This window comes from Haliotis rufescens, unplaced genomic scaffold (assembly GCF_023055435.1).
Source record: "Haliotis rufescens isolate VD_foot unplaced genomic scaffold, xgHalRufe1.0.p SCAF_2, whole genome shotgun sequence".
Taxonomy (NCBI): domain Eukaryota; kingdom Metazoa; phylum Mollusca; class Gastropoda; order Lepetellida; family Haliotidae; genus Haliotis; species Haliotis rufescens.
Genome location: NW_025963890.1, coordinates 64,065,395 through 64,080,919, shown reverse-complemented (window position 1 = coordinate 64,080,919; position 15,525 = coordinate 64,065,395). Strand labels below are relative to the sequence as shown.

The window sequence follows — 15,525 nt, the reverse complement described above, 5'->3', positions numbered from 1 at the left end:
AGCCCAGAATTGTTTTTGTCCGATTGCAAACTTGTAGACATATTCGTCCAGCTCTCAAACTTAAAGTATTAAGATTTATATTTGTATTGATTTGTAAACCAAGTTAAGTTTATCATACAATTGCAAATTTATACCATTTCTTAGTTGTTTGTTGGTTTCACACTGGATTCTTTTATGTATTCGTTTCTGGGGTAACTTATTGTTTTAATTTGGAAGTGGACACATTACAGGCATGCGGGGCCAGCGCTTTCACCACTTGGCCAATCCACCGCCCCTGTATCATCAGCAAATGTAAAAGACTCCATGTAACACTGATACAAATATTTGATACGTATTACATGTATGGTTATTCTTTACATATTCTACCCCAAATAATGGTATTATTTACATACTGCGCTTAGTAGTAGAATGGGTCAAGGCACGTCGTAGTTCCTACGCTCCCGAACTAAAACTACGGCAGTTTGGCCACAGTTCCTGAAATAGTACTAACAAGTATCATGATTGTCCTTTTCCTTGAAATCCGATCGACATCCAGATAACAGGTAACATTATTGTCGTCCAGATAACATTATTGCTTCACTTCCTTCAATTCTGAGTGAATATTTCCTTATACACATTTACAATGAATGTGTTTTTAATCAAAATTGGGCTTTCATGTGAGTAAGGCTTACGTGCTTACGTGCGCCACTCATGAAAATATCTGCAGCTATAACAGGTCACGTGATGAGATACACATGCTATGTGACAAGAAAAGACAAATGTCTTCGATATATTTGCGATAGTCCCAAGTGACGAAGTTTCAGTGTTTGCCTACCAGACCTTGTGTTCAACATGAGTTCATGTTTCATGCTTCAAAATAGCAGCCGATAGTTCCATTTGGCTCTAAATGCTTATCAAGCCATTTCTGAGTAACTAAAATGGCATATACTCAACCCAGAAATGGTTTTAGAAGAAGTGTTTTCCTAGACAATCAAGCAATCCTATTCTTGCCAAAACGTAGCTCCTTCTTATCAACCTTTATTCAATTAAACGCTGTGTCCCCGTAGAGATTGGTCGACAGGATAGGTCGTAGTAAGTGCCGACTAATGTCTGATATGGCTGGTTGTGTGTTATCGTACGATTATTGATGGGCCGCCATGAGCTAGCTAGAATATTGACGACTACAGTGTAAAACTTGGAACTGATATTTCTTACTTAGCATAAAGTGACCCCATCAAAACCTTTCCCTCATGCACTAACACCCAAAACCACACAACACGAAACAACCACACCATACCATACTTGGTCTCCAATAATTGCAGAGTATCGAACTTCTATCATCGTTTGAGTTTTCTGACGCTGTAATAATGCTCAAGCAGAAATTAGGAAATTGAAAACGTCAACGCCAAAGATGAATCAGTCTTGATGATCTGCCGAAAGAGATTCCATAGGGTGTGAAATGCAAAGAAGTGTTACAAATCATATGAAGGGATCACTGAAAATCAGTGATGACACTCACAAAGAGCAAGCATGTCCTGGGCACCGTTCAACAAAGCAATCTTAGCGCTACGAACTATCGTAAGCCAGTGTTAGAGTAATGGAGTTACGATCACCTTAGCACTAAGATGGCTTTGTGGAACTGAGTCCTGCTTCACTTCAAACCTCAAACTGAGGTTGCAGACGTTTCGTGCATTAGTTCATTCATTATCATACATATGCTCAGGGCTGATGATCGCAACTTGTCGAACCCACGACTAGCGAATCCAGGCGCATCACTATGGTGTTTCCTGCCATGTTAAGTTGACTCGCTGTTGTATACAGAACTAGTCCGGGGCGACGCTACTCACTAACTCACTGCTATCTGTAAATGATTGTATGCATCCTCAATGCTTAACAATTCATCTGTGCTAGAAATTGATACGTGAGCAAGCTAGTGCCACGTGACTCACAACACTGTTAATTTACTCATGGCAATATAATGAGAAATACGAGTTGACACCGAAGCAAGACCATTGAGCATAATAGGGCATAGAGATTAATGTCTATCGGAGCAGTTATGATCCTCGGGCGTGACGGCTCTTTGTTCTCTTTCACCGTGTACATGAAAGTTTCCACTTTACAGGTGCTGTGTATTATCACATTCTGTACACGAAGTCTGTCGATTCATTGATTCTTTATATTAATGTTTCCAAGTCGAACGGTGTATCGTATCACGCCCTGAACAGCACTATGTAATGCAATTGGTCCCTAAAATCCCATGCTTTCAGTCCGGCTGAGTGAATTTTGTTAACAATATTCTTCTTAGCCTGGGACTTAGTCTGGGACTGCACACCAGCGGTTGATAGCATTTACGTCGTCTGGGAATGAATGAACACAGTCAGCCAGGCCACACACTGTAACTACCCCAACCATGTTAGCTGGCTAATAGACAAGCCTGTGTACTAAGAGAATTTTCTTATCCAGAATCCCCACCCTGGGTATCGTTCAAAAGGTACTGGGTGATCAACAGTGCATAAATGGCTGTATTGCTTTTATATTTGTACTGACACGTCATGTATGTGAAGCTTCTAATGTAGATGAAGTCACTAACTTGTAAAAAAGAACTAATTTATTGTGGAATATGTACTTTATATCGACCAAAATGACATTGCAAATATTATTTCTAAGTAGGAATCTAAGTTTAACATTCTACACAGAACACATGTGTCCCACAATGTGTTAATACAGTTAATTGTGAATTTCATATTAACGTTAACAAACTACACAAGGTTACTAGTTTCCTTGGAGTAGGACAGTCACGTAAATAGAGTTGCAATACATTACAGACTTCCATAACAAAACTTAGCGCGGCTATTCAGCACACTTCTACTTTGTTAAGTTGGTTTCATTTTCCTTATGGAAGTATAGACGCGGGTTTTGGGTGACGTCGGTTCGCGATCACCTGGTATCATCCATATTTGATAGTGATTAATAAACACAAGCTTATTATACACTCGGAATTGTACAATGGACTTTTAGCAGATAGTTCTTGTGACTATGAAAAGGGTTTTGTCGTTTATATTTTTATTATTATTATTTTGATATAATTCATGTACATTTATATGAAGTATTCATTAAGCTCTTTTCTAATATATTACCATGATCTATATGCACCGTGGACTGTCATGGATAACCTTTCCTCAGGATCTTCAAAGTAAAACATTTGATAATAAGACCTAGTGTTGGGCGTTGTGTTGTGACTTTTCATAAACCTGACGTAATCACATGACATACAATATCAAGTTCAAAATACAGCTTGTGGTGATATCCAAAAAACAAAAACATCATAGAATTTTAATAGAATAGATACCTACCTTCAAAAATCGTTGCCTATAGCTAAACATTCTCAACCAGGAAATTAAGTAACAATACTTTACATTTGATAAAACTCTCATTATTGAATGTTAGATCATTTTACATCTGCGGGCAGTAATAAACTATTGAAGGCCGACGTGTGGCTCAAGTCTTTTCCTCGTCCTTATCACTTCAACTAGTTCCTCCTATGTATATGTGACCTACATATATTACTAATGCTCACTTATAGTGACCGTTAGTTGGTGTACCTGAAACATCCGAGTAAGTGGTTACATCACTGAATGTATTTTCAAAACAACGAAGTTTATATTTCATAAATCATGCTGATATTGTCCTGTATTTATAATCTCATGTGTCGAGACAAAATGGTCGCTGACTTACCACAGATGTGACTGACGAAACATTTCCCCTTTCTTAACAGTATATTCCCTTCCCTACTTGCTCATCCCTTTCAACAAATATGAGTATTTCCCCCGGACGTTTTTAGTAGAGGGGATATGTGATTGAAAGTCAGTGGCGGCCATGACGAAATTGATGACAACAACCTTCGTCAGTAATTCAAATATAGACCAAAATATCGTGAGCAGCCTCCCACCAATTGGGATCACAACTTTAAAACTACTACGGATGCTGTCGAAGCATATGCCAAGATATAATGTTGAATGTCTTTTGGAATGAGTTACGTCAGTGTGTGATACTGTCATTGGTAGAATGTACACACTGAGACAGAGGAAACAGAATGGGAATAAACACACTCTGTTCCAATCAGCTATCATCCACAGTTTGGCTGCCCCACATTCGAAATAGTTTGTAGTTGTTACTATTTACAAGGCCTCAAGTGGCATTACCATTATATGTACGCATAACTAAATTAATTGAGGAAAAACATAATTTACCCACTGATGGAAGAAGAGACATTGAAGCCGCTTCATCGGTTACATTTTTAGTTTTATGATTAAAGATTCAGATTGACAAGAGGAATGGCTAGAACTTGGTCTTTGTGTCGAACAAGATTCCAAACACGTTCTTTCTACAAATATTTCAAAGAACGTCATACGACTCTTGTTAAAATTCTTTTAACAGGGCTGCATCACCATTCAATGCCTCAGCAAAGTATGCAATTCCCTATTCTGACTGGTACCATATGTTTTTTTTCCTTCTAACAATTGACTTGCCTCTGCCTGTGTTTGTAATGGGTCCCACCGTGCTGCAGGATGTATACACCTTTTCGCGAACACCTGGTACATCACTATTTTATAGTGACTCATAAACACATGGATATAATATAGCCAGATTCATACAACGGACTCTGCTTTGAGAGGTGATATGAGTCTTATGATTATGGAAATGATGTTTGTCGCTTTTATTCCTGTATGTAAACTTTTAGTATACTAACTGTATTATTTACTCAAATGCGGGCAGACCAGATTATTCTGACACTTTATGTCGATCTTTCTGCCCTTTATAGGATTTTGTATAATGTAGGGCAAAACAAATGGAAAGTTTTCCATTCACAAAATGTTTGGAAAAAATTGTATAAGAAAAAGAAATCTCCCGGAGGGCATATACAGAATCAGAGTTGTAAATTTAGTTGTTCTTTATTGAAACAAAGTTGTAAATTACAAGTTATTGTTGACATTTGAAACAGAAAATACTGGAATATATACGTTTGTTAAGATGACGTTTTTGTTGACACGTTAAAAATGTGATTATTTATCCAGGTGAGCTACAGTGCCATGGTCCTATTAGTAAGTGAATGCTATTCTAATGCTAATGCTGATAATAATTAAGAAGTAACTGAAATATTGTAACTACTCATATTATATATTGAGCTTGTACACTGGGTCCCCATGGGGTAGGCACAAATTAAAATAATTTGGCTGTGATTTATTACGGTTTGACCACTTCAACACAAAAACATTGTCCCGAAACAGTAGCACACCTGAATGAAGCTTTCCTGGACAGTTTTCCTTGGTAGCTTCTCCCAACTAGCCTAGTTCTGAACCCGTGAAGATCCGGGTTAGAGTAGGTCTCCAGGAACCCATGATTGTCGTAAGAGGAAACTACCGTGATCGGGAGGTCTGGTTCGCTGACTTGGTTGATGTGTGTAAATTGCGTAGATCAATTTCAATGATATCAATCACTGGATTGTCTTGTCCAGACTCGATTATTTACAGACCGCCGTCATACAGCTGGATTATTGCTGAGTGGGTCGTTAAATAACAAACAAATGACTTAATTTCTGTGGCAAGGTACACATTGATAGACTGCCATCATTGCAGATAGTCAATCATGATTATCCCTTTAGTGTGACGAAACAACTAATGAATGAACCTTGCGTAATAACAAAGTATTAAACACTTCCACTCATGGAAGTTTTTCCTGTTTCAGAGCACTTCAACTACAGGACACCCCATGTTTTCAAATACCCCAGAAGGAGTAGCTGAATGATATTAAAGTCTAAAACATCTATTGCTGTTTACGAACATTCATGATTAATGCAGTATAACTTAAGACTGTCAATCCCGAAAAGATCTAAGATCGTTTCTGCACATACATATAGTACTTAAGAGAGTAATCAGTATTAGATTATTCGCCCAAACTGATTCCATGGGGCGTAAAGGAACTAGCGTTGGAAATGATATGAATGGACCTTTAAAAATCAATGATGACACCGGGTGTTCAGGAAAATATTGTGCATGTCCTGCTCTACCGCAAACCTCAAACTGAGGTAGCATACGATCGGTACATTTATTATATAGTTGACTCATCAGCATAAATAGGGTCAATTGTCGTAGTGAACCTTGGATTGGAACCAACAACTCGCTGTCACATTATGTAACAACTCCAACTCGTCGTTGATTTATCAACATCATGTCCGACCTCTTTAAGGATGATGATAACATACACAAGCTTTAAAAATATGAACCCCTATTTAAATTATGATGACTTCCTCAGTAGAATCCGTCCTCGCCTCGGCAATGTCGGACAAATTCATTTTATGCAAAGGTGGGCATTTCCCGCATTTTCTTACATTCATCACGTCGATTATCTGTACCTTTTCTCCCAATACCGATTGTCCTATCTCTCCTGGTTTTGAATGCGATCGATTGACCATCACGTCTCTCTGCGTTGCCCTGGTACATCTATGGGGAACAACTCACTAGACACTCCCCTCTCAAAAATAACGTCGTCAAACATTCGACGTCATCAATGTTCATATCTCCAGAAATGACATCATGATAGAAGAATGTTTTATTGTGAAATAAACCACGCTTCGTTCTTCATTGTTCATTGCGATTTGTCGCGTAGCTATCTGATGTATTATGGTCGATATATTGAGAAATATGAGTTGACACGGAACAATGACATGCCCGCAGCGTTTCCCCCGGCAACACCCCTGACACAAAACAGTGTATTTGTTATTTTGCTCGGAGGTAACAGCTCTCCTTCACCTTCAAACCCTGAACAATAACATGTTCCCGAGAAGTAGGAAAATGCGAAATTCTATCTAGCGTCACCCGACGCACCAGTCAATATGTCATAATCACGACATGTAAGCTTGGCTCAATGGGAACTTAATGGTTTCTATTGGATATGGAAAGGGTTTTGTCGCGCTATTTGCATTTCCATTTTTGAGGAAATGCAAGTATGCACGCAACAGTCGTTTCGCTCTGTAGAGTTGCGTCCCTTGGGAAACTCTGATTGTGGGTTTCTAGGTTTGTCAGCACCATACCCGTCCTCGTTGGTTTCATCGAAGTGGTAAACGTCTGGGACCTGCATCATTTCGGGCTTTCCTCCCACATTGAGCTGACACGCCGTGATATAACTGGAGTAGTGTTTAACGCGGCGTTAAACAAAACTCACTCACTCACTTGGAGTCAGGTAGGGCGAATATGGAGTGGGGAATCTATTAGCGAGTCGAGAGGTGTGAGTTGGGGCATTGCCATGAAGTAGGAGACCTCCAGGAATCAACATTCCTCGCCACTTTCCTTTGATAGAATCTCTCAGGCGATGAAGCAAATCAGCATAGCAGGCACCGGTTATCGTCTTTTGACTTTCTAAGTAATCAACAAGGATCATATTCTTGGCGTCCCAGAATACAGTGGCATAACTTTCCTCCCTGATCTTGAAGACTTGAATTTCTTTGGTGCCGGAGAAGTCGAATTGTACCATTCCATGGATTGACGTTTTGACCCGGGATCAGAGGTAGACTCATTCATGATCGCCCGTCACTAATCTCGTTTTGAATAAGACGAAATCTTCCTGCCGATTTCAGTTCTTTTTTCCTTAAGATCAGAATTTAGAAACCGTGGCACCCAATGAGCAGATATCGTATTCATCTGTAAATGTACATGAATAATAGTTTCAATAGATCCATAGATCTGTGTCTTCTTCAAGTTCAGCAATGCTAATACGTCTATCTGACCAGTGTAAGTTTTTCTATCTGCTTGAGTGAATCTTCATTGATGGAAGTTAAAGGGACGTCCAGACCTAGGTTCATGATCAAGACTTGTTCTCCTAGCCTTAAACATAGCTGCCCAACGTTTAACAGTGGAATAGCTGGGGCACTAATCCCCATACACTCGTGACATGGCGGTCATAGATTTCTTTGAGGTGTACTTTTCTCTGAAGTCATAAACTTGATGACTGCTCGGTACTCGTTCTTTTCCATTTCTGTGTCCATTTGGACACCTAACACGTTCAACTGGCAGTCACTAATACACAAACGGCCTCGACAGACAAGATACACTTGCAATGAACTACTCAAACAATGGACTACGTTGAAAAAGCCAGTACCACATGCCTCCCAACACTGTAAAGTCACTAATAAATACATCATGAGAAATAGTTGACACGGTACAGGGACACGACTTCAGCGTTTCCCCTAGCAAAAGCACTGATTGTGGACCGCTTCCGTGGTTTAGTGGATAGAACGTCTGTCCGGAGTGCGGGAGATCTTAGGTTCGATCCCCGGCCGCGTCATACCAAAATACAAGATGGTAAAAGATGGTACTTGTTGTGTTACCCTGTCTGGCGCTTGACATTAAGGGGCTAAAACAGGGACAGGTCGGCGCGGAGTATATTGTGTCTGTTATCCATGTTAAACTGCAGCATAGTATCTCAGTGGCCTGGCACGTTTTGGTGTGGGTGATTTTGTAAAGGAAATCAAAGCTTGCATGTCACATAAAGGTTAGGTCAATTGTGTCAGCTAACTAATCAGGCTAATTAACCCGCTGTTTGTATGATGGTCACAGATAGGTGTTGGACCATGACTGTATCAATGGACATTTCGAAATGGACAGAAAGTGCACCATTCACTCTACAGAATCCTATATTGTGCACATGTATCATATGCAACTTCAAGAAAGTACCTCTATCACACCGATTAAATTCAGTTAAATGCAGTAATTATTGGAATATATATTTACTGTATAATATTGTCAGGGAATATTAGTTAACCCTTACTTTCAGCAGTTACCGTATTCAGAATGGACGCACTATCGTTCACTTAGAGCCGGCGATAACGAAGTCTTTCTAACAATAGTAATAATAGAATGAGTGAATAAAGTGAAAACTTATTAAAAGTGCAATTGTCCTTACTAGCAACACCTGTTATTTTCGTCTCAGCTGTATGCATTAATGTATGGAATATAATGTTGATATCTAATTCGACGATGCTGGTCAGTTCCAACATGAAGATTAACACTGAATTTCAACTATTAATGCAATTGCCTATGTAGACGTTTATTTTAAAAAAAGAATTATTCGCAATTCCGTTTCGGGGTGTAAAAACCCATTCACCTCGAAAAACAGACACGCCACACTTGTTATAGTTCTACGTGTAATACATAGACCCTCAGTGTTATAAAAATCTTGTATTAGTTGGTGGAATTGATTACTTTCTGCATGAATCATGAAGTATTGCTGTTACTTTAGACTAAGAGACGTTCTATGTGTATGGTCACCACGTTTAGTGACACACACATGTCCAAATAGGGAATAAAATGTTCCCTTCTTTGCACTGTGGGGTATCTTCAAAGGGTCAGGATACATTTTCAAAAATGAAATCAAATGTGATCTGAAGTTTACTGAGAAAACAGTATTTGAAAGACTGGATTTTTAAATTTAGGGAAAGGACATTTAGGCAACAGGTAGGCATCCCCATGGGGACCAATTTTGCTGCCCCTGCTTGCTGATCTGTTGGTTATTTTTGGCCTACGAGTCGGACTTTCTGCTCGGATTGGCAAAGTCCAAACAAGAAATTTAATTTAAGCAACACATTTATCGATGATCTGATATCGTTCAATAAAGCCAATTCCCTTCCATTGATTTATCCACCTGTGCTGGAAATCAAGAGACACTGGAACCGCCTCACATGTTTCAGATTTAGATATATGTATAAAGATTCAGTGTGACCAAAATCTCCCCACAAGGCTGTTTGACAACAATGATGACATCAATTTTTAAATAACCAACTTTCCCTTTATGTCGAGAAATAGTCCAGCAACTCCATCCTTATTGTTGACATGTGGAGGGGATTTTCCATTTGAGGCAATTCCCTATTTTCCTGTTTTTTTTCAGATGAACAATTGACTTGCCATTGAATGTGTGTGTGATGGATGCTAACAGAGGAGCAGGATACACTCACCTTTTAGCTATTAGCAGAGATTCCCTTGGATCGTTGAAAGGGTTTTATCTATGCCTTTTATTGTGACTCTCTTGGTGGATTGTTGGTAATGTCACTTGTTTGCCCTGCGCAGGGTAAATTATGTTTATGTCTCTGATATATAGCTAGACTTTTGCAAGTTACCATGTTAAACAAAAAACAAAGAGGCCATACAGAGATTTTAATAAAAAATGATGAACACGCTGGATACATAGCCAATGTGCGTCTTCACTTGTACATATATTCTACAATTATGAAATTATTTTCTGAGACATACAGATAACATGTGATCCAATAATCAAACCTGGAACACTCGTGACGGGAGGAAAACAGATAAAACAGTCACAATTCCAAACTTGGAAATAGTATTAATCTAGAGAAAATCTCTCACTGGTTCTCCCACTGTCTTCCCGATGGTTGTCCCAAACATACAAAAAACCCTTACATATATAAAATACACTTTATTCTTGATTTCTAGGTTTCCCTCAGATTCCTGACAGAGCATGATACTTGTTTTAGATTATGCTTAATCAAAGGTTTCGTTTTCACAATTATGTCTTAAGCAAAACATATAATTGAATCTACCTGGGTTGTAAAGTCGTGATAATACATATTCCAATTTAATTATGGGCGGTCGGGTAGTCTAGTGGTTAAAGCGTTCGCTCGTCACGCCGAAAACCCGGGTTCGATTCCCGACATGGGAACAATGTGTGAAGCCTATCTGTGGTATCCTCCGCCGTGATATTGTTGGAATATTGCTAAAAGCGGCGTAAAACCTGACTGACAGGTGGTGAAGAGACAGGTGGAGAGATACCAAACCCACTCGTCCCACCTGTGTCGTAGTGTTTTTTACCTAGTTTTATAAGTTTTGATTGGATAACCCCGCAAAGGTCAAAAGTGAAAGTTCAGGTTGTTTCATTCATATGCATCCACGAGTTTTCTTACACTTTATTAAACCAAATAATCACGTAAAACACCTGAGTTTCGGTATGCATTCTTTGTTATATGTTAACAAAGACCTACTATGCACCCAATCACTCGCGACTTTCAATTTGATTTCATTCTTGTGTCCCTCGCCGTGACATTGCTGGAACATTGCTAAAAGCGGAGTTAACCATACTAACTCACTCACTCACTCACTCAATCTGATTTCATGTAATAAATTCAGCGTGGCGAAATGAAGCGGGTTTGGAATATTTAGAACGATATCTAGACTTGCTTTGGTTGATTTGGTCTGTGTTCCCTTCAAAGCATATTTTTTTGCCATTGTTTTCGACAAAGTTTGAAATAATGTTTTGTTTGTTGTTTAACGCCACACTCAACAATATTCCAGCTATATGACGGCCGTCTGTAAATAATCGAGATTGGACCAGACAGTCTAGAGATTGACATCATTAGAATCGATCCACGCATGCGTCAACCAAGTCAGCGAGCCTGACCACCCGATCCCGGTTGTCGCCTCTCACGGCAAGCATGGGTTGTTGAAGACCAATTCTAACCCGGAATCTTCAAGGGACTTGTAATGAATGAACACGCTTGCACGATCAGATAAATCGAACTGTATCCTTAGACAGGTTATGTAAGTGTGTCTGGCTTCTGTTTTTTTCTGCTGTGAATAAGAACAGTCAGTACTGATTTCTACGTAAAGCTCAGTGTGTAGATCAGGTATCTGTCCTCATTCTGTTAGCGAACTTGTCCTTCGTTTGAAGCCGTCACTGACACAATATATCCAAACGGACTCAAGTTTGTTGTGTGTCAATCTAGCAGCAAAGTGTGACAGTTAACAGGAACTTCTTTTGGCGATCACACAGGTTTCTCTTTTCACATACAATTTGTATGACTTTTGTTTTGGTCTATTTGGATAAATTATGGTTATATGGATACATTATGAAGTATCTACTTAAATGCATTTTTAAGAATGATATATGTATATATCTCTAGATCTCTAGATCTAGATATATCTGTCTTTTTTAACTGTGGTCGGTAGCATCCACATTAATAGGTTGTCACTGTATCAATGTATTTCTATTATAATCAGTTGTGAGGAACATCTCGTTATCGCCGCCTCAAAGTGATCCACAATGCATCCATCCGACGTCAATGGACTTGGTTTCTTATTACTGTTCAACACGATGACCACCTTTCTCTCAAGGCCTAGGAAGGAATTGGGTTCCTTAAATATTACACTGCGTGGAAAAGCAAAGTGATTCTGAATCTCAGAAATATTACCATCTGATCTATTGTCCAATACCACAACATCAGACCAATCGAGGTCTCTTACTGTTGGGGTTGCTGCTTCAGGACCTTCAGATTCTTGGGCAGCGACTTGGTTACGATGTAAACCAAGATCACCCAGGTGTTTCAACAGCGATTCCCTGCAGGTGTTGCATCTCTCAAGAACACATCCATGGTTTGTGATATGCTTGACATACTGACATTCTGGGCCATCAGCAGAGGCGAGTTCATCGTCATCGATCAATAATCTGCCGCGTTCTACTCGGATAACTTTTTTCCTTACATATCCTTCAAAGTTCTCTGGATTTGTAAAGAGCACAGCATCTTCTGAAATACATTTGTCAGGTTCTGCAGGAGTAACAAGTGGAAAGTGTAGTTCTCTCAAGGCTTCGGATACGAATTCTGGTTTATCCTGCTCATCTACAACTGTGATGTCATACCAATGAAAGTGTTCATCGGGCTCAGTGGAATTGTGTTCTGATTTTAACGCTTTATTAATCGCATGAGATTTTGCTCCAAGGGAATGCAGCAGCAACGCCAAGTCTTTCTTTCCTTTGAGCTTTTTAATGTCAGTGACTTGTTTGGTGTCTTTGTAGTAGAAGACCACTCCTTCTTCAGTTTCAGCCACCTTTCTCATTCCATCACCTTCTTTGTTGTGACTGTATAATGCCTTTTTCAATTGCCCGGATTTGATTTTTGCAACTTGATCTTTTGTGACGGAAGAATCGTGCACGATAGGAACATCAAGTCCAATAAGTTTCACAAGCCACTCACGTTTTATGGCATCAACCACAACAATATCAGATATGTTTAGACATGACTGACTATTTTCTACCGTATCTTGTGTGAAAACAAATCCAATAGTTTTAAAATGTCTTTGGATCATCATTTTTAGACTGCCACTATTTTTATCAGAATATTCTATCTCCTTTCTTTCTCGTTTTCCATTGGGGAGAAATGTTGTAATGGAAGGTGGACAACGCAAAACTTTCCTTAGTACAACTTCTTGAAGAGCACCTGCTAAAGTGTCTTTAACCCCTCTACTCATGCCATCTTGACGCTCGCGGCTCATGATGATCCAGAGGGTATTTTGATATTGTGTAATGGCATCCTTGAGCTCGATATCTTCCAATAAATGGGAGGGAAATTCGTCTATAAATACGTCTTTGTTTCCACCATTTCTACGAAGATGCTTTGCCAAATCAGCTGTTGAATCAATCTGTTTGAATTCAATGTTTTGTTCATCTTGACTTAAACCCTGCTTAATCTGGAATTGTAGGACATTGAGGAGGTCTGACTTTGCCATACTAACAACACTCACCGTACGTCCACTGCGTAATAACTGACGGACTTTTAAAACCAAAAGAACGGTTTTTCCAGCTCCATATTCTCCCCGAATTATCAGCTTTGCCTCTGTGGTATTCAGCACAGTAATCTGGTGAGGTGTCAACACAATATTCGTGTACTTATTATCTATCAGAGAAACACATTGTCCCCTCGTTAAACCCTCTCCAAACGGAGTTTCAACTGTTGATCTGAATCCAATATATCGGCCAACAACTCTTTTGTAATCATCCCAAGATGAAAATCCTTGACATTTTTCAGAAATATAATTCCACCATGTCTTCATCATTGTTTCATCATCGAGATCCTCAAAGAACAGGCCCAGGTGAAGATAATCATCATTCGGTGACCTTGAATGCATAAGGTTATGAAACCCACTGTTGAACTCTTTACGGGTTTCTGGGAACCCTTCGTCATTTAAGTTCTCCCGACAGAAGTTAGGGAGACTGACTGCAAACGATTTAGTCATATCTTGTGTCAGGTCTTTAAAGTTGGCTTCAAAGAAGTCTTTATCACGACGAAGTTGATTAAAGGCTGTCTTAACACTTTGACTTGCTCCTCTCTTATCTTTTTTGTCAGCATAAGCCTTCACTTGTATGAACAGAACCCCTCTTTCATAATCTATTATAACAATGTCATGTTCTCCCTCCTTGCCCCATGGGCTTGTATATTCATTAGTATCTTCCACTGGTGGCCCTGCCTTATGACAAAAGTTCCTAAAGTGGTAGGATGTAAGTATAAAGGCTTTAGCGCGTTCTTTCTTGAGGAACCTTTCAATACAATCTGCTGTTTGCCTTTCGGCCTCATCTCCCTTTTCATCAGATGGATTTACTCTGTAAATCTTATATTCATCACCACTGTCGCCACTGTCCTCACTCTGTCTCGGCCCAACATGTACAGGGGGAACTCTGTAGACATGAGTCTTGAAGTCTGGAAAATGCCTTGTCACGAACTGGTCATAAACCTGGAGCGCATCTCGACTTCCGGTTGGACTAGCGGGATCTCTGATTTGACTAGGCTGGTCAGTAGCAGATGCACCTGCTGGTTGTTGCATTTCTACCCTTTTATCTTGACTTCCGGTTGCACTAGCGGGATCGTGGAGTAGGTTAGTCTGGTCAGTAGAAGATGCACCTGCTGGTTGTTGCATTTCTACCTTTTCATCTTGACTTCCGGTCGCACTAGCGGGATCCTGGAGTAGATTAGTCTGGTCAGAAGCAGATGCATCTGCTTGGTGATGCATTTCCGCCCTTTATGTCAAGACACCAGTGTCTTATAGCCAGATGAAACTGAAAGGAAAAACATAATGATGAAGAGAAAAGAACATAACAACTGCAAATCATGACATTAATGCGGATATTAATACAGTAAATATGTATTTCCATCAGAATATACAGGAGTTTATTTTCACTTCTTTTTCCTGCCGAGTCAGTTTTTCAGTAATAATGTACATCAATAACGGAAGGGAGGTAGCGCATCGACTTTTCAAGGAACTATCAATGCATATACTTCCTTTTTTATAAAAATGGTATTAATGGCGGGTGCTACCGGTAGGGCAGGACATGCTTACCCACGAACACCTGGTGTCATCACTGATTTTCAGTGATCCATTCATATAATTTCCACAGCTAGTTTGCCCTTTAAGCCGAATGGAATCTGTTTCGGCAAATAAATGGTTATTCTCTTGCATTGACGTTTTATATGTATTCTTTCAGTACACCCACACACATACATACACACCCAGACAGACACACATACATACACACGCTTACATACATGTACACACGTTAACGGCGGGTGTGTTGTCAAGGATGCGGGGAATAAAAGTTAAAGGCGGGTGTGTTGTCAAGGATGCGAGGTATACACGTTAAAGGTGGGTGTGCTGTGAAGGATGTGAGGTATACACGTTAAAGGTTGGTGTGTTGTGAAGGATGAAAGGTATACAC

At 39.6% G+C, this 15,525-nt stretch overlaps 1 protein-coding gene across 2 annotated transcripts in view; it reads right to left on the bottom strand.

Annotated features, from left to right (window-relative positions):
• Positions 1 to 10,169: 10,169 nt before the first annotated feature.
• LOC124124083 overlaps positions 10,170 to 15,525 on the bottom strand; it is a 53,204-nt gene continuing 47,848 nt past the window's right edge. For both annotated transcript variants that reach the window (XM_048400317.1, XM_048400318.1), the window contains one exon: positions 10,170 to 14,868. In XM_048400317.1, coding sequence (XP_048256274.1) covers positions 12,018 to 14,822 — 2,805 coding nt within the window. In that variant the 5' untranslated portion in view covers positions 14,823 to 14,868 and the 3' untranslated portion in view covers positions 10,170 to 12,017. The remainder of the gene's footprint in view (positions 14,869 to 15,525) is intronic.